Source organism: Myodes glareolus, chromosome 9, assembly GCF_982192425.1.
Source record: "Myodes glareolus chromosome 9, mMyoGla1.1, whole genome shotgun sequence".
Classification (NCBI taxonomy): Eukaryota; Metazoa; Chordata; class Mammalia; order Rodentia; family Cricetidae; genus Myodes; species Myodes glareolus.
The window spans coordinates 43,198,312-43,221,222 of NC_142034.1; the positions used below are offsets into that span (position 1 = coordinate 43,198,312).

A 22,911-nucleotide genomic window follows, 5' to 3' on the forward strand; every position below is an offset into this window, starting at 1 on the left:
TTAGAATACTAGCAGGCTTCTTGCCATCTGAAGGGTACCTGGAATGTTTCTGCCTTGAGACATTTTGTAATACAAGGCATAGATATGCTGTGAGGGACCCTAGTCTAAGCATAATCAAAGTATTGATTGGGATCATTTATAAAGATTATGGTATTTAAATCCCAATTTTTCTAAGGGGTTATGCATTACATTTTAAAAATTACATTCTCTCTCTCTGTGTGGGGGAGTAGAAGCTCACACATGCTATAGCATATGCATAGAGATCAGAGGACAACCAACAGAGTTGGTTCTCAGCTTCTACTATATATACCCCAGGGATAGAGCTTATATCAGCAGGCTCGGGGGCAAGTATTTTTACCCACTGAGCCATCTTACTAGCTCATCCATTACATTTTCAATCACTCAGCATGTAATTTCAAATGTATTTTCACAACTTTTTATAAACTTTTGTATATTTACTGTTTTGTTTTGTACTTTTGAGACAGAGTCTCTTATTATTGTCTAGAATACCATGGATTAATTCTCAGCAGTGCCCCTGACGAAGCAACATGGGTACTGGGCTTGCTGGGTTAAGCCATCATACCTAACTTCATTTTTAGTTTTTTTTTTGAGGGGGGAGGTGAGGGCAAGTGAGACAGGGTTTCACTGTGTAGCCCTGGCTGTCTTTGAACTTACTTTGTAGACCAGGTTGGCCTCCAAGTCACAGAGATCCATCTGCTTCTGCCTCCCAAATGCTGGGATTAAAAGAGGGCACCACCACCAGTTTTAGTTCTTACATTCCAGGTTTTAGGCAGGTTTCGTTGTTGTTAAGTCACCCATAAGTCTCAGATTGTTCATCTCTGTCTTCCTTCTTTGCTAGGACTTTCTTCTTTCCAGTGCAGACATTTTGTTAGGTATATTAAATAAAAAGATAACAGTTCTGTTCTTTGGGGTTGGTAATTCAGTAGGAGTCATGCTGAGTAAGATCTAAACTTTTACTGAAGAATAAAGGAGTCTGTCTGGGGAAGTATAGGACAGCCTTCTGTGGGAGTTCCGCAGAGACTGAAGAAATTTATCAAGCAAAGGATTCTAAGCAGAAGTAACATCGGAGTGGAGTGAATGTCAAGGATCTGTGTCAGGCGGGACTTACATAATCGGAGTGGCCCAGGCCTCACAATTGCTGTGTAGCTAATTGTAATCCTCAGTGAGACATGTTTATTTTTTACTGGCATAATAGTGCCTTTGAGAAAAATCTTTTTAGCAGAACCACAGAATGTCTTCCCCTTGAGGCTTTGAATTTGGACACAGACCCAGAAGCAGGTCAGCACAGGGCTGGCTTGTGCACACCCATAACAGTGAGGGCTGTGATTTCATTTCTGAAGATAAATCCTCTGAGCACATACTTGTTGTCATAGCACTTAATGCTTGAAGTTTTTTATACTTCTGAAACATTTTTCATTTCAAACTCTTTCCCCCTTTTCCCTACAGAGAAGAGAAAAGCTTCTCTCTGTGTATTTTTTTTAATTTATTAAGTTTAAGCATTTTATTTTTATAAGTATTTGCCTGCATGTATGTGTATGTACACCACATACATGTTGGTGCCTGTGGAGGTCAGATTTCCAGAAAACGGAGTTACAGATTGTTGTGAACTGTCGTGTGGGTGCTGGGGAAAAAACACCTAGGTTCTTTGTAAGACCAAGTGCTCTTCAGTGATGCCTCATAATCCAGTCTGACTTTGAACTTTCTATCACCCTGCCTCTGTCTCCCTAGTGTTAGAGACTTGGCAGCATTCAATATGTCCGTGTTTTCTTTTAGTAAAGAAGGTCATATTCTCTCAGAAAAGTTGAGTTCATACTGGCAAGATGGCTTGTTGGGTAAAGGTACGTGTGGCCTGATGGATGACCTGAGTTTGATCATGGGACCATGTGGTGGAGGAAGAGGACTAACTCCTGCAGGTTGTCCTTTGACTTCCACAAGTGTGCCATGGTATGATGGTATGCACGTGCGTACACACACACACACACACACACACACAGAATAAATAAATAAATGTAGTCATAGTTTAGTTAAAAAAAAAAGCAACAAAAAACCTTGAGTAGTTCCAGTGTGCATTTGTATGCTGTAACACTATCCTTCATCATTTCAGAGGGTGTAGAGATTGGTCATTTTCATGCCCTGTATAAAGCATTTTCTTATTCTATTGAGTCATTTCTTTTGTTGTTGTTGTTGTTTTGGTTTGGTTTTTTTGGTTTTTTTTCAAGACAGGGTTTCCCTATGTAATCCTGACTGTCCTGGAACTCACTCTGCAGACCAGACTGCCTCTGCCCGGCCTGATTTCTGCTTTAATGTATAGAGTGCTTTCAGGGAGATCTGACGGCATCATTCTACTTTCATTTGAGACAGGGTCTCGTTATATAGCACAGACTTGTCTCAGACCTCTGCCTCACACATGCTAAGATAGTAGTCATGGACCACCTCAGCTGGCATCATTTGGCTGTTTAAGATCCTATGTCCTTTTGCTGCTCTTAGGCTAATATTTTGTTCCTGTTAGAACTGACAAAGAGAAGCCAGGAGTGTGAAGGCTCACCCCTGGAATCCCAGCACTCGAGAGTAGAGGCAGAAATAGCTTGTTATTTTGAGGCCAGCCTGGTCTACATAGCAAGTTTCAAGTCAGCCAGGATCTTATCTTGAAAAAGTCAGAAAAAAGGGCCGGCTAGGTGGCCCAGTGGGCAAAGGAGCTTTGTACCAAACCTGACAGCCTGAAGTAAGTCCCTGAGACTCATGTGATGGGAAAAAAGAGAACTGCTTCTACATGTGTTGTACATATCTCCCCCAGTAAGTTACTGTGAATAACAAAACAGGATGGGGGACCTCACGAACTGACGAGGAGGAATAAGGAGATGTCGCCAGCCTTGTGTTCTGTGTAGTGGGTTGCTGAGCTGCATCTGCAGTCAGAGAGCAGTCGTGCATCTTGCTCTCTCTCACCTGCCAAGTCATTTTGAGAATTTGATTGTGTGTCACTTGGGAATTAACTTGCAGCAAAGCGAGAAATTCACAGGAGACATGAGTTGTATTGGTTAAAATGTGGCTGTTTTTTTACTTACATAATTTTCTTACCCTCTATTGTAGGTGAGATCGCCATTCATGGAGGTATAGAAGAACATAATGATAAATTGTGGAATTTTACCAAAAAGGCCTCACACATTCAGTTGGACAGGTAAAAGAGCCACTTTTGGACTTATTTTTAAGCATTTAAGTATTTTGCCTTCCTTCCAATCTTGACCCTCCCACCTGCTTGGTTCCCATTAAAAATTCTGATCACAGGAAATAGAGAATCTGTTTTTTGGGTAGGAGAGATGACTCAGCTGTTAAAGACCAGGCTCACAACCAAAACTATAAGAGAATCTGTTTTTCAAGGTTTTACTACTCATTGACATTACTACTAGTGTCACATGACTGTGGTTGCAATCTTTGACATAGTATTATTATAGATCTTTTTCCATTCCAAATTCTAAAAATTCTGGTGCCTGCTTTCAAAGCAGCACTCATGGTGAAACTGGAGCAATGTGGAGAGGGTTGTCGTGGCCTGTACACAGAAAACATTCATCTTATTTCAGTAAATGAGATACAGTTGTGATGTTATCAATTTTGTCTTTTTTGTTGTTACTGTTTTTTGGTTTTTGGTTTGTTTAAGGCAGGGTATCTCTGTGTATGTAGGTCTCCTGATTCCCCTGTCTCAGTCTCCTGAGTGATGGGATTATAGCCACATGCTACTACACAGTTTATGGGTTTTTGTCATTCTTATAACAATTGGGGAAGAGAATCTTCATATAATATAAAGCTGAAAGCCCTCACGAAGCCTTCAACTTCTTGAGAATTATTTGCTGAGGCCTTGGGGACTCTTGTAGCATATGATTAAATAGTCCTTGCATTTTCATCACCATGTTAAGCATGTCTTAGACATATGAACTTTGTTTCCTTAGCTTACCAGAAGTGCCTTTGCTAGTTGATGTACCCTGTTTATCTGCTCAATTGGATGATTCCATTCTTAACATAGTGAAAGACCACATTTTTAAGCATGGAACAGTAGCTTCCCGCCCACCAGTACAGATTGAAGAATTAATAGAGAAACCTGGAGGAATCATAGTGCGATGGTGTAAGGTATGTATCAAGTTACAGAAGTGGCCTCATACATTATGTGTTTGTGATTTGGGCTTTTAAGATTTATTTATTTATTTACTTTTTATTTGAGGCAAGATTTTTCTGTAACAACCTTGGCTGTTTTGGAAATTGCAGTGTATACCAGACTGGCCTCGAACTCAGAGATACGCCTGCCGCTGCCTCCCAAGTGCTGGGATTAAAGGCATGTACCTCCATTGCCAGGCTTTGTTTTGTTTTTCAAGATAGGTCTCTCTGTGTAGCCCTGGTTGTCCTGGAACTCATTCTGTAGACCTGGCTGGCTTTGAACTCAGATCAGCCTGCCTCTGCCTCCCGAGTGCTGGGATTAGAGGCGTGCACTACCCCTGCTGGTTGGAGCGGGGTGGGGGGACTTTTTATAATTAAAATCACAGGGAATGTGAACTGAGGTAGTTCTTCCAGTGTCAAAGAACGAGCTCAAGTTTTACTTTCTTTTGTGGAGCTGGCAGTCAAACCCACCGTACCACCAAGCTACTCCCAGCCCCTTGAAAGGACTTCTTAAAATATCAGTGTTGCCGGGCAGTGGTGGCACACTCCTTTAATCCCAGTACTTGGTAGGCAGGGCAGGCTGATCTGTGAGTTTGAGGACTCTGGGCACCAGGCACACACGAGTAGATATAAATGAAGGCAAAATACCCAAACAACATAAAATAAAATTTAAAAAGATTTAATTGGGCAGTGGTAGTACATGCCTTTAATACACACAAGTTGAAGGATGGCTTTTGGGATGGCAAGGCAGGAGGATGGTGAGCTCAAGGCCAGTCTGGGCAGTATTGCAAGACCTGCTCTCAAAAACAAAGAAGGGGGCTGGAGAGATGGCTCTGAGGTTAAGAGCATTGCCTGCTCTTCCAAAGGTCCTGAGTTCAATTTCCAGCAACCACATGGTGGCTCACAACCATCTGTAATGGGGTCTGGTGCCCTCTTCTGGCCTGCAGGCATACCACAGACAGAATATTGTATACATAATAAAAAAAAAAAGAAAGAAAGAAACAAGCGAAAGGAAACAGAAGAAAAAGAAAAGGAGAAGCAGCTGGATATGGTAATGCAAATTTATAATCCTAGCTCTCAGGAAGCTGAAGCAAGAAGATTACCATGAATTCAAGGCCAGCCTGGTCTACATTTCGTGATACCCTACCTATCTCAGGAAAAACAAAAAGGAAATAGTGACAAACGTATTGCCTGTATCTTCCTCTTAGTGTTCCATATTGCCCCTATTCAGCAAAAAATTCAGGATTTTGTCTGAATTTTTTTTCATGGTTCTTACCTAACTTAAAAAATCTTTCTCCATAGGTGGACGATGACTTTACAGCTCAAGATTACAGGCTCCAGTTCCGTAAATGTACTGCAAATCATTTTGAAGACGTGTATGTAGGTTCTGAAACTGAATTCATAGTGTTGCACATAGACCCCAATGTTGATTATCAGTTCAGAGTCTGCGCCCGAGGAGATGGCCGGCAGGAGTGGAGTCCTTGGAGTGTGCCCCAGACGGGTCACTCCACACTGGTTCCTCATGGTATGCTCCCACCTTGTCACACCGGACGCTCAGTGGGGTGTGGGAAAGCTTACTTCCTGTGCTGAGAGTGATGCACAAGCAACCACTTTCCTAAGGATAATCTTGAACTGAGAGAACATGGTCTGCCTTTACTCAGACCGCTCCGTGTAAATTGTTTTCATCAGCTCTTGTGCTTGGAATTTAAAACTGAACATCACCAAAGCCACACGTTGGAAACAGTGCCTAGGATACTGATTTCTTTTTCTTTCTCCTTTCTCTCTTTCTCTCTCTTTCTCTCTCTCTCTCTCTCCCCCTCCCTCCCTCCCTTCCTTCCTCCTTCTCTTCCTTCCTTTTTTAATTTAAAGATTTGATTTATTATTTACTTATTTGTACATGTGTATATGTGCTCACATGTTTGCTGGTGCCCACGGGAGCTGTTGGAGTTATAGGCAGTAATATGACTGAAAAGGGATGTTGGGAACCGAACTTTGGTCCTCTGTAAGTGGTCTTCATCAGAGTCATCTTTCTAGCTGTTTTTGTTGCTCTTACTGTTCAAGACAGGGTTTCTCTATGCAGTAGTACTGGCTGTCCTGGAACTTGCTTTGTAAACCATACTGACCTCAAACTAATAGAGATCCGCCTACCTCAGCCTCCTGAGTGCTGGGATTAAAGGCGTGCACCACCAAACCTGACTTTGTTTATTCATTTTTAATATGCTACTGTCAGTTGAACTCAGATCCATATACATGCTAATAAATACATGCTCTATTATTTACAAACTATTAAATTTGAACAGATAGAACATGACCATAATTTGATTTTTCGATTAGTATAGGAATTTACCAGAATCTTTTTTATTTGTGGCTCTAACCCCAATACCCTATTACTAAATCTTTTATTAAACTTAACCAGGATCCCTCTTAAGTAGTTACTGTCATTCAATTCTGTTTAATGTTTGTATTCAGTATACTTTTGAAAAGATTATAAAAATTTTTAATGTCTTTTCTTTTGAAGAGTGGACGACTGGCTTTGAGGGGTACAGTCTGAGCAGTCGGAGGAACATAGCACTCCGAAATGATGCCGAGTCCTCAGGTGTCCTCTACTCCAGCGCTCCGACCTACTTCTGTGGGCAGACCTTAACATTCAGGCAAGTGGGCTGAGGAATACCTGTCCTGCTGTTAGCAGTGAAATGATGTGTATGGAGTATGTGTGAGTCTGAGTTTGACATATCACTTATAGATAGTGTCAGCTTGGTGAGGATTTTGTTTTGTTTTGTTGAAACAGGGTCTTACTATGTAATCCCAACGTGGCCAGAACTTACAAAGATCGGACTGGGCTCAAACTCAGTGAAATCTGTCTGCCTCTGTCTCACAAGTGCTGGGATTAAAGAAGTGCACCACCATACCAGGCTTTTGGCATGGCCTAAATTTTTGAATTTTCCCTGGCTTTCAGTTGCTTGTCTGTTTCTGTGTGGTTATTGTGAAGACTAATGGATAATGTATATAGAATGCTTGGCATTTGATGTTGTTTCTTTGCTCTTGGTAAATAGAATACCTCGTAAAAGTGTTTTTAAAAGTCGGAAGCATGGGACGTGGTGATGCAAACCTGTAACACCAGAACTCAGGAGATGGAGGAATTCAAGGACGGCCTTCAGGGCCGAGCAAATCCAGCCAGCGTGGGCTTCATAAGATCCTGTCTGTACAACGAAACAAACCAGAGGCCAAGAATTATTTTTCCATTTGTCAGTGAGAATAAATCTCTGAGAAGCAGCTTACTAGTGTGAATGCACCACGTATATAACTGTAAGATACTTCTAAAAGCAAGCCTCTCCTACCACCAGTCAGTTCTCCTTACCTGCTTTTCTATACAGGGAACATTTCCTTCTTGTTAGCCTAGCAGTGTGTTCTGTGGTCATATTTCTAAATAGTTCTTTGTAGAAAACCAAAGCTCAGATGTTTGTTTATTCATTTATTTTTGGCAAAGCCCAGTTTTGATTTGAGTGATTGAGTGGGTCTGATTTTTACCATGCTTGCTTCATTATAGCAAACTCTCCTCTAAGTCTTTTTGTTGTTGTTGTTGTTTTGTTTCGTTTTGTTTTGGGGGGAGGGTTGAGACAGGGTTTCTCTGTAGCTTTGGAGCCTGTCCTTGAACTAGCTCTTGTAGACCAGGCTGGCCTTGTACTCACAGAGATCCACCTGCCTCTGCCACCTGAGTGCTAGGATTAAAGGCATGCACCACTACTTCCTGGCTCCTCTAAATCTTGAGTCTCAAGATTTTGAAATTTTTCAAAATTATTGAATATCTTTTATTGTATTTTAAAAAAACATTTATTGCCTTTAATCCTAGTGCTGGGGGTGCAGAGGCAGGTGGATCTCTGAGTTCGAGGCCAACCTGGTCTACAGAGTGAGTTCCAGGACAGCCAGGGCTACACAGAGAAAGCCTGTCTCAAAACAGGCTTTACCTGATGGTGTGTCTGTATGAGGGTGCCATATCCTCTGGAACTGGAATTACAGATAATTGCGAGCTGCCATGTGGGTGCTAGGAATTAAACCTGAGTCCTCTAGAAGAGCGGCCAGTGCCCTTAACCTCTGAGCCATCTCGCCAGCACCGATTTTTATTTTTTTAAAAAATGCTTTTAATTGCGTGTGTGTGTTGCCAAATTTGGTTTCTCTTCCTACCACATAAGTCCTGGAGCTAAGATCAGGTCCTTCACTTGGTGGCCAGTGTCTTTATCCATGAGCCATCTCACCAGCCTCAGATGATCAGATTTTTGTCTATTTTGTTTCCTTGTGTAAGACATGGGGGAACATCTGGAAGTTTTGTCTGAGCCAGTGTTGCTGTGCTCCCCTCCAGCCAAATCATTTAAACTGACCCCCTCTGTCAGGATATGCTTGTTTGTGCTTTGTCTTGCTTCTAATACCACCTCTCACCATTACGTCATAAAGAAAGAATGATTGCATCGCCAGAAGAATGCCAAGGGGAGAAAAACAAGTCTGTGTTAGCTTTCCATTTCTACAATAAATACTTGAGATAATACACTCTCAAAGAGAAGAGGGCTGTCTGGCTCACCTTATGGTAGTTTAGCTCATGTCAGGTTGGCTTTATTTCTTTGGGGCCCATGCCAGCAAGTAAGGTGGCAGGATTTTCACCCAATTTTAACAGTGCCACCTGAGTACCATACCTGTGACACTGTGCCTTTCAGGAGCAGAGAGGTATTCTATATCTGATTATGGCAGACCTGACTCTCAAAACCTACTTATGCCTTGCATAGTGAATTTTCTATACTGAAACATACTCCTATGATTGTGTCATTGTGTACAGGAATACTTTCATTAGTGAAATTTCTGAACACCAGGTACTTGTGAAAATCAGCAGACCTTTTGAGGCTGGATAGATGCAGGCCAGAGAGTTCAGATAAGAATAATGATATATAAATAATTGCAGTTGCTGTCTAAATGGTATTTACTTGGTGCCAAGTACTAGTGTATGTGGTTTCATGGACCCTAGGCTGTGTAGCTCAGAATAACCTTGAGCTTCTGATCCTCTGGCTTCTACCTCCCAAGAGCCTTGGTAAGAGTCATGCACTAATCTGCTGGTTTATTCATGCTGAGGACTGAACCCAGGGCATTGTGAATGCAAGGAAGGCATCTGCCAACTGAGCTATACAGCAAGCTTCATTTTAGTTTAAGGCACCTAATATGGTAAGTGTAGTTAGCTGTTTTAGGAGTTAATTATCCAGTGTCTCACAGCTTGTAAGTACCAAAGCTAGAATTGAAGTCCAGGGAGCCTGTCCCTGTCTCTGGAGTCTGTCGTTGTGAATTCCTGCCTCAACCTGCTGAGTGTGGAATAGACATGCATTACCACACCCAGAGAAATTCTGATCTCAGCCATTTCTCATTGCATCTCCTTGTCTTTTTTGTGAGGAAGTCGGTGTGATTCCTACTAATGTGGAGCTCTACAATCTTGCTGCTGCCTCCTCTTTTGTGTTGGTGGTTGTGCTATAGCTGAACTTCAGACCTTGGGTGTGTAAAGCATTTGTTCCCCCACAGAGCTGCACTCCCTTCCTTTCCAATTTTAGGACCTCTTTCCTCCCCATATTGCTTAATCCTAATGCTGCCTTATGGTTCAAATTCCCTCTCTGTGGACACAGAGGAATATTTGATTGATGGCTTGCGTATTTGCAATGATACAGATTGGTCTGACTCCATTGCTTACTGGTTTGACGGTAGGTCTCAATCAAACTTTGTTTCTCTGTCCTCTCCCAGAGAAGCCTCACTGGGCCCCTCTCAACTGAGTGAGAAACTGAAACTGCTCAGTTAGCCAGGCTGCATTTTTGTCATTTTTCCCCTTGAATGTGAACTAAGAGATTTTTTTTCTCCTTGTTCAAAGGCAACAACAGTTAAACCACAAGGTGAGTGAGAGGGGCAAGTGGGTGTACTTGCATGAAGATATTCTTTTTTTTTTTTTTAAAGATTTTATTTATATATTATGTATACAACATTTCTTCCATGTATGCCTGCATGCCAGAAGAGGGCGCCAGATCTCATTATAGATGGTTGTGAGCCACCATGTGGTTGCTGGGAATTGAACTCAGGACCTCTGGAAGAGCAGTCAGTGCTCTTAACCTCTGAGCCATTTCTCCAGCCCATGAAGATCTTCTTAAGGACCTACTCTTTAGAAGGGTGCCTTTGCAGTGGCAGTCACTGCTCTCTTGTTTAGCCAGTTCGTCTTTGCTGTGGTTTCTGGAGGGCTTGCAGGTATGGCCGACCTCTTGGCATTGTTACCTAGAAACTGTGCTTAAGAACTGAGCAGTGCCAGTATGGCAAGGGAGAGGAAGGGATAGCTAGAAATACCTTTAAAGTAAAAATATTTTAAGTAAGTGTATAATTCTTCATTGGGATGAATTCATGGCTGTCCTCAGTTGCATGTGGGCTGTGGGCCACAGATTAGACATGCTTGCTAGAGCGTCTGGAGACAGTGAGAACTTGTCTCCGGCTGGATGCTTAGCTGCTCCTGGAGTCCACTTCCCTGGTGCTGTCAGCGCTTCTCCAGGCCTGTTTTGTTTCCTGATGAGGCATTCCTGTTTGCTTTACTTGCTTTTACCTTTTTCTGGCATCATCATTGATTTACTTTTGAATTACATATGTCTGTGTGTGCATATGCCATGTGAGTGTGGGTGCCCTTGTAAGCCAGTGATGTTGGATCCCCTCGAGATGGAGTTACAGGCGTTGTGAGCTGCCTCTTACGGGCATTGGGAATTAAGCTCAGTCCTCTGCAAGAGTAGCACATGCTCTTAAGCCCTGAGCCATCTCTCCAGCCCCTTAATTTTTTAAACTTTATTTTATGTAAATTACTGCTCTATCTGCAAGTACAACTTTATGCCAGAAGAGGGCCTCGGATCCCACTATAAATGGTTGTGAGCCACCATGTGATTGTTGGGAATTAAAAACTCAGGACATCTGAAAGAGCATCCAGTGCTCTCAATTGCTGAGACATATTTCCAGTCGTGTTCCCCCCGCAATAATTTTTTAAATATACCTTTACCTTCTCTTTTCTTTTCTTTTTTAAATAATTTATTTATTTTTACTTTATGTGCATTGGTGGTTTTGCCTGCGCATATGCCTGTGTGAGGGTGTTGGGTCCCTTGAATTGAAATTACAGACAGTTGTAAGCTACCATGTGTGTGCTGGGAATTGAACCCAGGTCTTCTGGATGAGCGTCAGTGCTCTTAATCATTGAGCCGTCTCTCCAGCCCCATTAGCCTTTCTTTTCTATCATCTGGTTTTTTTTGTTTTTGTTTTTTAGTTGTTTTTGTTGTTTTCAAAACAGGGTCTTATGTCTCTGAGGCTGATCTCAAATTCTTTTTTTAATATATATTTATATATTTATTATGTATACAATATTCTGTCTGTGTATGTCTGCAGGCCAGAAGAGGGCACCAGACCTCATTACTGATGGTTGTGAGCCACCATGTGGTTGTCAGGAATTGAACTCAGGACCTTTGGAAGAGCAGGCAATGCTCTTAACCACTGAGCCATCTCTCCAGCCCGCCTCAAACTCTTTTAAGTTTTATTTATTTTTTGTGTATGATAATCTATCTGCATGTATACTTACTTGGCAGAAGAGGGCATCAGATCTCATTACAGATAGTTGTGAGCCACCATGTAGTTGCTGGGGACTGAACTCAGGACCCCTAGAAGAGTAGCCAATACTCTTAACAGCTGAGTCATCTCTTTGGGCGCCACCCCCCATTGTTTTGGGGTTTTTGTTTGTTTTGTTGTTGTTGTTGTTTGTTTGTTTTAGACAGGGTTTCTCTGTGTAACTTTGGAGCCTGACCTAGAACTTGCTCTGTACACCAGGCTGGTGTCAAACTTCTCCTCCCTCTGCCTTCTGAGTGCTAGGATTAAAGGTGTGCATCATCACCCAGCCTTATTTTGTAGACAGAAGTTTCTGTCCCACCTGGTCCTGCAGTTGTTCAGTTCCAAAGAAACACACAAGAAGCTTATATTAATAATAAACTATTTGGCCTATTATCTCAGACTTATTATTAACTAGCTCTTACAACTTAAATTAACCCATAATTCTTATCTATGTTTAGCCATGTGACTTGTTACCTTTTATCAGTGAGGCATTCTCATCTTGCTTCTTCTGCCTCTGCCTGGTGACTTTCTGCCTTTCCTCTTTCCAGAATTCTCTTAGTCTACTTGCCCCACTTATATTTCCTACCTGACTACTGGCCAATCAGCATTTTATTAAACCAATATGAGTGAGAAATCTTTGCAGTGTACAAGAACATTTTCCCTCAGCATTCCCTTGAACTTCCAATCCTCCCTATCTCCCTACTACAGAGACCATGAGTATGCCGTCACACTCCATACGCTGTGCTGGGGATAGAATTCAGGCAGGTGGTCTTCAGCTGAGCTGTGTGCCCAGATCCATCACCCGTTTTTAAGGCGACTTTCTTTTCTTTTGCTGCTGACAGCCTTCCTTTACCCTGGAAACCTAGCGGGTAGGCTGCTCCTCTTCCTTCTTCAAGGAAAGAAACAAAAGTACACAGAGATTGTGTCGAGACTCAGATCATGGTAGCTCCAAACTCTGTTCTTAGCACTGTATCCTCTGTCCTCTTGCCTTCTGTTACTGTAATAAAACACTGACCAAAACAACTTGGGAAGGAAAGGGTTTACTGCATCCTACAGGTCACACGCCATCACTGAGGGGAGCCAGGGCAGGAGGTCAAGACAGGAACTGAAGCAGAGAAGACAGTGGAAAGCTACTGATTTACTTGCTTGACTACCTCCCCTGCATACCCCCATGCACACATGCTTAGGGGTGACACATTTCATAGAGCTTGGGCCCTCCCACATCAATTGCAAATTTTAAAACCCCAACCATTCATCGCTTGTGTTTTGAGACAGGTTCTCACTATGGCACCCTGGTTTAGAATTTAATTTGTGCCCATGCTGGCCTTGAATTTGTCAGCAGTCCCCTCCCTCTGTCTGCAGAATGCTAGTATGGTGGTAGGTACTACCACATCTAGAAGTTAATAGCTTTGGGATGTGGGAATTTGATTCAGTGCTTGCTTGTGGTAGATCCCCCGTCCGTCACACCCGCCCCTCAGGAAGGACCTTACTGTATAGCCTAGGTTGGTCTGGGTAGAACTCAGTGTGTATCCCAGGCTGGCTTCAAATTTTCAGCAATCCTGTTCCTACCTACTTGGTCTTAGGATAGCAGATGTGTGTCACCATACCTTGCTTGTTTTGTTTATTATTATTGTGGATATGTGCGTGTATGTATGGATATATGTACATATTTTTTATTTATGTGTGAGTGTAGGTGCACTCATGCCATGGCGTGCATAACAAAGTTATGCATAACATAACTTTCTAGAGTGGGTTTCAGCTTCCACAATGTGAGTTCTGTGGATCAAACTCTGTTGTCAGACTTGTAAGGCAAGCACTTTTACCCACTGAACCTTCTAAGACACAGTTTTTGATGTAGCGCAGACTGAACTCAAACTTTTCCTCCTAAACGCTGGGTTTATAAGTATGCCCCATCCAAGGTGGGCAGTGGTGATACTCACCTTTAATTCCCCATCCAAGCTGGGCAGTGCTGATACTCACCTTTAATCCCAGCACTCGGGAGGCAGAGACTGGAGAATCTCTGACTTGAGGCCAGCGTGGTCTACAGATCAGGTTCCAGGACAGTCAAGGCTACACAGAGAAACCCTGTGTGTGTGTGTGCGTGTGTGCATGTGTGTGTTGGGGGATGGGATAATGTACCAACCGTGCCTGGATTTTTTTTCTTTTTTCATTACTGGAAATCAAACTCAGGGCCTTATATATGCAGAGTAAGGCCTCTACCTTTGAGCCACACCCTCACCCTGCTTTCTTTTCATTAATAACATTAATTTAATAACATTGAATACATTAATTCAATAACATTATCTGAATGAATTTAAGCTCAAAGAGATCTTTTTTCTGTACAGAGCTTATTTCTGCCATTATCAGGTCTTATCTTATATTCTTAGTGTCTCATATTCAAAAAGTACTCTAGGGCTAGGGATTCACTCAGTAGTACAGTGGTCAGTTAGCATACAGAGACTCTGAGATCGATCCCCAAAATCAGATAAAATACACAAATTCGCCAGCATAATTCGATACTTCCTAGGAAAGCCAGTGTTAAGCTGCTGCTAAGAAAGGTATTTTTTTTATATAGAGTTTGTCTCTTGGTAAGTTGTCCTTGCTCCAGTGGATGGTCCTACACCCAGGTACACAGGTGGTACTAATTGGATTCTGGGATACTTTTTTTTATATATTTATTTATTATGTATACAATATTCTGTCTGGGGGCTGGAGAGATGACTCAGAGGTTAAGAGCATTGCCTGCTCTTCCAAGGGTCCTGAGTTCAATTCCCAGCAACCACATGGTGGCTCACAACCATCTGAACTGATATCTGATGCCCTCCTCTGGCCTGCAGACAGACACACAGACAAAATATTGTATACATAATAAATAAATAAAAAAAAACAATATTCTGTCTGTGTGTATGTCTGCAGGCCAGAAGAGGGCACCAAACCTCATTACAGATGGTTGTGAGCCACCATGTGGTTGCTGGGAATTGAACTCAGGGCCTTTGGAAGAGCAGGCAATGCTCTTAACCACTGAGCCATCTCTCCAGCCCCCTGGGATACTTTTTAAAAAAGAAAAATATGAAGTTAAGAGAGGGCCATGTTGCGAGGAGCTAGAGCAGAAATGAAAATGGTTATGATTAAATGTATTGTATTCTCGTACAAAATTCTCAAAGAATAAATAAAAAAATACTATTTTTAAAAATTGGTGTTTGAGTCAGGCACAACACACATAATAATCCCTCCTAGCACCAGAGAAGCAGGGGCAACAGAATCATGAGTTTAAGGTAACTTAGGCTACAGAGTCAAGACACACAAACAGAAATGAAGTTAATTTGTTTTTAACTAGGGTTTTTGAATCTTGTCTGTTCCTCCATATCTCTGTGAAGAGGCATTACATAGTCCTTGGAAGAGCACAACTGGGCTGGGTTTGTTTTGTGATAGCAGTGCCCCAGAGGTACAACAATCCACTGAAGTGGGCTCTTATTACAGACAGGGGAATGTCACCCAGAGGAATGCTCCCCACCACTATTATAGTGTGGGGAAGATAAGCCAGTAGATCACTCACTCCCTGGCTTCTTTTTTGTTTTATTTTTGTTTTTTAGACTAGGTTTCTCTGTGTAGTCCCTGAATTTCCTAGGATTTACTCTGTAGAGCAGGCTGGCCTCAAGCTCAGAGATCTGCCTGCCTTTGCCTCCTGACTGCTGGGGATGAAAGGCATGTACTACCACTGCCCACTTTCTCTGTTTCTTTCTTTTCTCTTTCTTTTTCTTTTTTTTCCTTTCTTTTCTTTTTTGGTTTTTCGATACAGGGTTTCTCTCTAGCTTTGGAACCTGTTCTGAAATCTCTCTTGTAGACCAGTCTAGCCTCAAACTCACAGAGATCCGCCTGCCTCTGCCCCCTGAGTGCTGGGATTAAAGGCGGCCACCACTGCCCCAGCTTTTCTGTTTCTTTCTTTTTTTTTTAACTTTATTTAATTTTATTTCATGTGCATTGGTATAACAATGTCAGATTCTCTGGAATTGGAGTTACAGACAGCTGCGAACTGCCGTGTGGGTGCTGGGAATTGAACCTGGGTCCTCTGGAGGAGCAGTCAGTGCTCTTAACCACTGAGCCATCTCTCCAGCCCACTTTTCTGTTTCTTAAGAACACTTTTTTAAATGGAAAATTCTCTTGATCAACTGCATAATTTTTTTTAACATGAACCACATTAAATTATTTTGCTACTCTCGGAATTTACAGCACTGGGTATTATAGAGAATTAAGGATTTAAGAAAAAAAAGACCTAGACTTTAATCCATGCGCTTGGGAGGCAGAGGCAGGTAGATATCTGGGAGTTCAAGACCAGGCCTGGTCTGCAAGAGCTAGTTCCAGAACAGGCTCCAAAGCTACAAAGAAACCCTGTCTCGAAAAACCAAAAGAAAAAAAAAAAGTATGTGTTATAAAAACATGAGGACCTGCGTCTCCAGAATGCAGTAAAAAGCCAGGGAGATTGCTCCTGTAACCCCAGTACTGGGTGCCACAGACAGCCAGAACCCTGGAGTTCATTTACCAGCCAGCCTTGCCAAATTGATGAATTTCAGGTTCAGTGAGAAACCTTGTCTCAGAAAATAAAGGTGTGGCCTAGAGGATTGGCTTGGCAGTTAAGATCATTTACTGCTCTCAAAGAGTACATGAGTTCAGTTCCCGGCTCCAGGGCAGTCCCATGTTTTTGGTCTCTGTGGGCACATACATAAATTAAAAATTGAACTAGCAGGCTGGAGAGATGGCTCAGCAGTTGAGTACTGACTGCTCTTCCAGAGTTTCTGAGTTCAATTCCCAGCAGCCACATGGTGACTCACAGCCATCTACGATGAGATTTGGTGCCCCCTTCTGGCGTGCAGGAAGACATGGAAAGAATGCTGTATGCATAATAAATAAATACATCTTTTTTTAAAAAATTGAACTAGCAGTTGGGTGATGGTAGTGGTGCACATTTTTAATCTCAGCATTTGGGAGGCAGAGGCAGATGGATCTCTGAGTTTCAGGACAGCCAGGACTACACAGAGAAACTCTGTTGAGGGGAGGGGAATGGTGGGGAAGCCTAAGAACCTGAGTTTAAATCCCCAGAATACACATGAAAACCATATGTGTGGTATTAGTCTCTGTAATCCCAGGGTCTTAGTTAGGGTTACTACCGCTGTGATGAAACACCAGGACTGAAAGCAGCTTGGGGAAGAAAGGGTTTGTTTCACTCACAGTGTCATTTAACAGTTCATCATCAAAAGCGCTGAGGGCAGGAACTGCTGTAGAGACCGTGGATGGGAGCTTCTTACTGGCTTGCTTGCTGCCCAGCTTACTTACAGAATTGAGGACTAGCAGCCAAAGGGATAGCACTATCCACAGTGGGTCCCATCAGTCACTCATTAAGGAAATGCCCTACAGGCAGATATTATGGATGCATTTTCTCAATTGAGGCTCCCTCCTTTCAGATAACTTGTGTCAAGTTGACATAAAACAGCCAGCATATTCAGTGTCCCTGTGAGGAGGTGGGAGAGGGAGACATTAGAATCTCTGGAAGCTTGTAGGTCAGCTAGACTGCTATACACAGCAACAACAACAGAGACCACACACACACACAAAGAAACCAGTCTTAAACAAGATGAGAAGGCAAGGGCCAGTGCCCTCTAAAGTCTACGAGCACTGTGACACACTGTGGTACACACATGCCTGTGTTTCCCCACACAAATGCACATGTCACTATATTGCATGTTTTGACAGTTAAAACACTGGTAAGTAGGGGCTGAAGAGATAGCTCATTGGTTAAAAGCATTTTCTGCTGTTCCGGAGAAGCCAAGTAGGTACCCATCATCCATATGTCTGTGCATTTCCAGAGGATCTGATGCCCTGCACTAGCCCCTGTGGCACCATCCATGCATATGGTACACAGACATAGATGCAGAGTAAACACTTATAAAATAATGAACTTTTTAAAATTAAAAAACAGTACCTAAACAGAGAGAAAGTAAGAGTATGGCGCAATCTCCGCTCCTTGTGCAGGCTTAGCACATTGTCATCCTTCATGCGGTCTGCCGCCACGGTGGTTACTTTGGTCATTGCTGGTCTAACACCTGCCAGGAAAGCTGGAAGAATTTGGTTTTGGTTTTTTGTTTGTTTGTTTCAAGATAGGGTTTCTCTGTAGCTTTGGAGCCTGTCCTGGAACTAGCTCTTGTAGACCAGACTGGCCTCAAACTCACAGAGATCCGCCTGTCTCTGCCTCCCGAGTGCTGGTATTAAAGGCATGCACCACCATTGCCCAGCAAGAATTTGCTTTTGACAGGAGAAAGTCTGGCATGACAGGAAGGCATGGCGGAGTTATTGGGGGTAGCAGAGTGCTGCTGGGATTCCTAACATCTGGGCAGACTTAAGAGCAGAGAGCAGGAAATGTTGGCGTTCTCAGGATTTCTCTATTTACCCCCTTTTTCGTCAGTCTGGAGCTGAAGTGATGCCAAACACCTGGGAGACCTCATTCCTTATTTAAATCTCTCTAAAGCATTCTCTTTAGGTGATGGGTTTTGGTTTTATTTGTTTGTTTTTGTTGTTATTTTACTTTTTTGATTCAGGGTCTCTTCATGTAGCCCCGGCTGTCCTGGAACTAATTATATAGACAAGGCTGTCCTCGAACTAAAAGAGATTTGCCTGCCTCTATCTCCCCCCCACACCCCTCCCGCAAATTCAGGGGTAAAAGAAGTGCACTCCTGTGCCTGGCTTCCTCACTGATTCTACATCCAGCCAAGTTGACAAGAATAAACACCACTGAACAGATGTTGGGTTTTTTTTTGTTTTATTTTGTTTCTTTTTAATGTATTTATTAATTATGTATACAGTATTCTGTCTGCATGTATGGTGCAGACCAGAAGAGGGCACCAGATCTCATTACAGGTGGTTTGTGAGCCACCATGTGGTTACTGGGAATTGAACTCAGGACCTCTGGAAGAGCAATCAGCGCTCTTCACTTCTGAGCCATCTCTCCAGCAAACTCTGAGGCAGAGTTGTAGTTCTAGCTGTCCTGAACCTTGCTCTGTAGACCAAACTGGCCTCTTATCTCACAGGGACCCGCTTGTCTCCTCTGCCTCCCAAGTTCTGGGATTTGAAAGACATACACCATCACAACCTAGCTTGGTTTTCGTTTTAATTTAAACTTTTCATTTTATGTGTTTGCTTTTGTCCGTGTACCATGTGCATGCAGTGCCTACAGAGGCCAGAAGAGGGCATTGGATCCACTGTAGGAACTGGAGTTAGAAAAGTTTGTGAGTGCTGAGGACTGAACTTGGTCCTTTGGAAGAATAGCTCACTCCTAACTGCTGAGCCGTCTCTTCAGTTAAGGAAGTGATTGCTAGGACTCATGCTTTGTATTGTTTTGTTTTTAATGAGCATTGATTGGTGTTTTGCCTGCATGTGTGTCTGTGTGAGGGCATCAGAGCCTCTGGAATTGGAGTTAGAGACAGCTGTGAGCTGCCATGTGGCTCCTGAACCTGGAGCAGTTAGTGCTCTTAACTGCTGAGCATTCTCTCCAGCCCTTGTTTTGGTTTTTCGAAACAGGGTTTCTTTGTGTAGCCCTGGCTGTCCTGAAACTAGCTTTTTTTTAAAAAAAGATTTATTTATTTATTATGTATACAACATTCTGCTTCCATGTATACCCACACACCAGAAGAGGGCACCAGATCTGATTACAGATGGTTGTGAGCCATCATGTGGTTGCTGGGAATTAACTCAGGATCTCTGGAAGAGCAGTCAGTGCTCTTAACCACTGAGCCATCTCTCCAGCCCCCTGAAACTAGCTTTTAAGATTTACTTATTTTTTGTGTATGTGTGTGGATATAAGTTATGTGTGTAACAAGTGCCGTGGAGACTAGAACGTATTAGATCCTGAAACTGGACTTAGAGGTGGTCTAAGTTACCTGACATAGGTGCTGGGTACTGAACCCCATCCCTGCAGGAGCAGCAAGTACTCCTAACGACCGAACTATCTTGTCAGTTTCATGTTCATTTAAAAAAGAGAGAGATGAAATGACCTTTCTGCTTTAATTATAGAGTTGAAACTGTGGGGCAGCCAGACAGAAGAGACAGTATAGGAGTGTGTGCAGAAAAGCAGAACGGCTATGACTCTCTGCAGCGGGATCAAGCTGTGTGCATAAGCACAAATGGTAAGACACTTAGGACTGTGCGCTTAAAAGAGACCGGGAGCTGGGACTGATCTGAATGAAAGTCACCTCCCCAAACAAACCTCACACAAACTAGTTAGGGCTGGTCAGTTGTCTCTGCAGATAAAACCCTTCCCATGCAAATCCAACAACCTAAGTTTAATCCTGGAACCCACATTTACATAAACATCATACATATATAATAAGTATTTTTAGCCCCTCACTGCATAGTATTTATGCTTTCAAAATCACTCCACAGATCCAGGCATGATGGCACACACCTATAATCCCTGCACTTAGGAATTTGATACCAATCTGGGATTTTTTTCCCTCAATCTCTGGGGGAAGAAAATGAATAAATGACTCCTAAGCTAACATTAATGTTTTGTGACACAAGATCAGACATTAGATAGACCAAGATTCTTGTTTATCGCATATGCAATTGTATTGCTGTTGAGAGCTGAGCTCTGTGGTGTTTCTTTCGATGCAGTTCTAATGGGAAACTCACAGACTGTCCTGGAAAATTCCAACCACATACCAGAATTCTGAAATGTCGTTAAAGCTTGGATTTTTGCTCTGGCTGTGGGAGTATCAGATTTTCTGGAGTGTTTCTTTTTCTGAAGTAGGAATCATTAATCTAGAAGCTGTTTTGATTCTCTCAGTCATTGCTCTTGGGTGAATGTCTCCTAACGTTTTAGGTGCAGTTTTTGTCAATGGAAAAGAAATGACTAATCAGTTGCCTGCAGTTACCTCTGGATCCACTGTCACATTTGACATCGAAGCTGTGACTCTAGGCACTGCCAGCAGCAGTGAAGGAGGTGGCGTCAAGCTCCGCGTAACCATCAGCTCCAGTAACAGGGAGGTGGTGTTTGATTGGCTGCTTGACCAGTCCTGCGGCTCTCTTTACTTCGGGTGTTCGTTTTTCTATCCCGGATGGAAAGTGCTGGTGTTTTAGCATTTTGAGGGCTTGGCTTTGGCTTGAGGGTTGGCTGTTTCTGTCTTCAGCAGTTGTGTCTGACTTTAGAAAGGTGAACTTATCTCTTGGACCACCAGAAATGGAAAGTGTTGCTGGATTTGCATTGTAATATTTCAGTAAGAGACCTGCTGTGGTGACATACACCTTTAATCCCAGCACTTGGGAGGCAGAAGCAGGTGAGTCTCTGAGTTCGAAGTCAACCTGGTCTACAGAGAAAGTTCCAGGACAGCCAGGACTGTTACACAGAGAAACTGTGCTTTGAACACCCCTTCCCCCAAAAAGGTAGTATTTCATTAAGAAGTGAGCTGAATGGCTTGGACAAAACCATAGTTCAGTTTTGTTTTTAGCATAAATATCAAACTAGCTTTAAAAGTCTGCATTCTTTTCCACTGTTCTTAAAGTCGGTTGATAGAACAGAAAAATGTCACACCATTAACTCTTCATCAAGATCAGAGGCTGTGAGAAAACAGCAGAGAAGACAGCTAGAGCCCAGGACTCTGTGACCCTTGTCCAGTCTTGTGTCGTTGCCCCTCCCACCCCCTTAGGGCACTAACTGTTCCTCTGTTCAATATCTCTGGTTACTGGATTCTGCATTTTTACAGCAGCTGAGCAAGTGTCTGCCGTAGCCAGTGTTAGCATCCTCTGTCTTTCCTGGCAGCATGAGACAGGATACAGGACGGAGGTCTGCATTCCTCACAGTGGAGCCGCTGTGTACACTGACGTGCACAGCCATGGTAGTCGGGTCACATGTGCTCCCTGCCACAGCCATGCACGTGGGATCATGCAGAGCATCACCGTCCAGTGTAATATCGGGTTGAGAAACGGTCTTAACGGACCGAAGAAATATCGGGTAAATACTTGACCTATTTTTTTTTAAACTTAAATTTGTGTAAAATATTTATTTGACTGACTTAATATGTAAAAAATTGTGGTCTTGTTATACCAGCGTACAGATAAGTTTTAATGTGAATTTTTTTTCTTTTTGTTTTTACCAGTAGTAAAAAAGTGGAAAAGCAAGTGTGATATTTTTGTAAGATAATTTATTTGGGGCTTTATGTTCCCTTTTGACAATCATGGCCTTTTCTCCTTCCCTGTTTTGTGTAAGTGTGTGCCTTTTCTCATGTTAACCATGGCCTTTCCTCCTTCCCTTGTTTTGTGAAAGTAAGTGCCTTTTATCATGTTAATAAGTTCTCAAGTGTAGGTGCCTTTATCAAAATAAAAAATTAGAAATTAACAGTGTGTATTTTGTATTTTTGTGTGTGTGTGTGTAAGTATAATGAATCCTTTTTCTTTTCAAGATTTACTTATTTTTATTACATATACAATGTTCTGTCTGCATGTATGCTGTAGGCCAGAAGAGGGCTCCAGATCTCATTACAGATGGTTGTGAGCCACCATGTGCTTACTGGGAATTGAACTCAGGACCTCTGGAAGAACAGTCTGTGCTCTTAACCTTTGAGCCATCTCTCCGGCCTCAGTGAATCAAATTTTAGCATGCTTTTTACTAGAAAATGTAAAAATGTTTTGTTGTGGCACCAGACACTTTCCCTACCTTTTAAATGGCTCCTTATACATGCTCATGCTCTGTGCCTCATCTCGCACCTAGCATAGTGCCTTACGTGGGGCGTCCACCATAAATGTGGATTGAGTGGATGGAGATGAGTCGTTTTCTCCAGACATCTTCATCTCCAGAATTCTTTTCATTCCTTAAATATATGTTAATGTGTGTGGGTTTGGGTTTTGTTGTTTCTAAGACACAATATCTCTATGTAGCCCTGGTTAGCCTGGAACTTAATATGTAGACCAGGCTGGCCTTGAATATCTTCCTGGCAGGAGTCAATGCCCTCTACCTTGTGGGTCCAGGGATCTAACTCAGAGCGTCAGCCCTGGTGCCAAATGCTCACTTTATCTGTGAGCCATCAAGACAGTACCCCTTTCTTGTAGCTTTCAGTCAGT

The 22,911-nt window shown here is 42.6% G+C and overlaps 1 protein-coding gene across 1 annotated transcript in view; it reads left to right on the forward strand.

Annotated features, from left to right (window-relative positions):
- The window catches only part of Crlf3 (cytokine receptor like factor 3), a 42,845-nt gene extending 20,656 nt beyond the window's left edge, over positions 1-22,189 (forward strand). Inside the window, exons 3-8 of the mRNA XM_085695485.2 lie at positions 3,109-3,196; positions 3,963-4,140; positions 5,467-5,689; positions 6,683-6,815; positions 19,870-19,982; positions 20,678-22,189. Coding sequence (XP_085551611.1) covers positions 3,109-3,196; positions 3,963-4,140; positions 5,467-5,689; positions 6,683-6,815; positions 19,870-19,982; positions 20,678-20,934 — 992 coding nt within the window. The 3' untranslated portion in view covers positions 20,935-22,189. The remainder of the gene's footprint in view (positions 1-3,108; positions 3,197-3,962; positions 4,141-5,466; positions 5,690-6,682; positions 6,816-19,869; positions 19,983-20,677) is intronic.
- Positions 22,190-22,911: the final 722 nt, after the last annotated feature.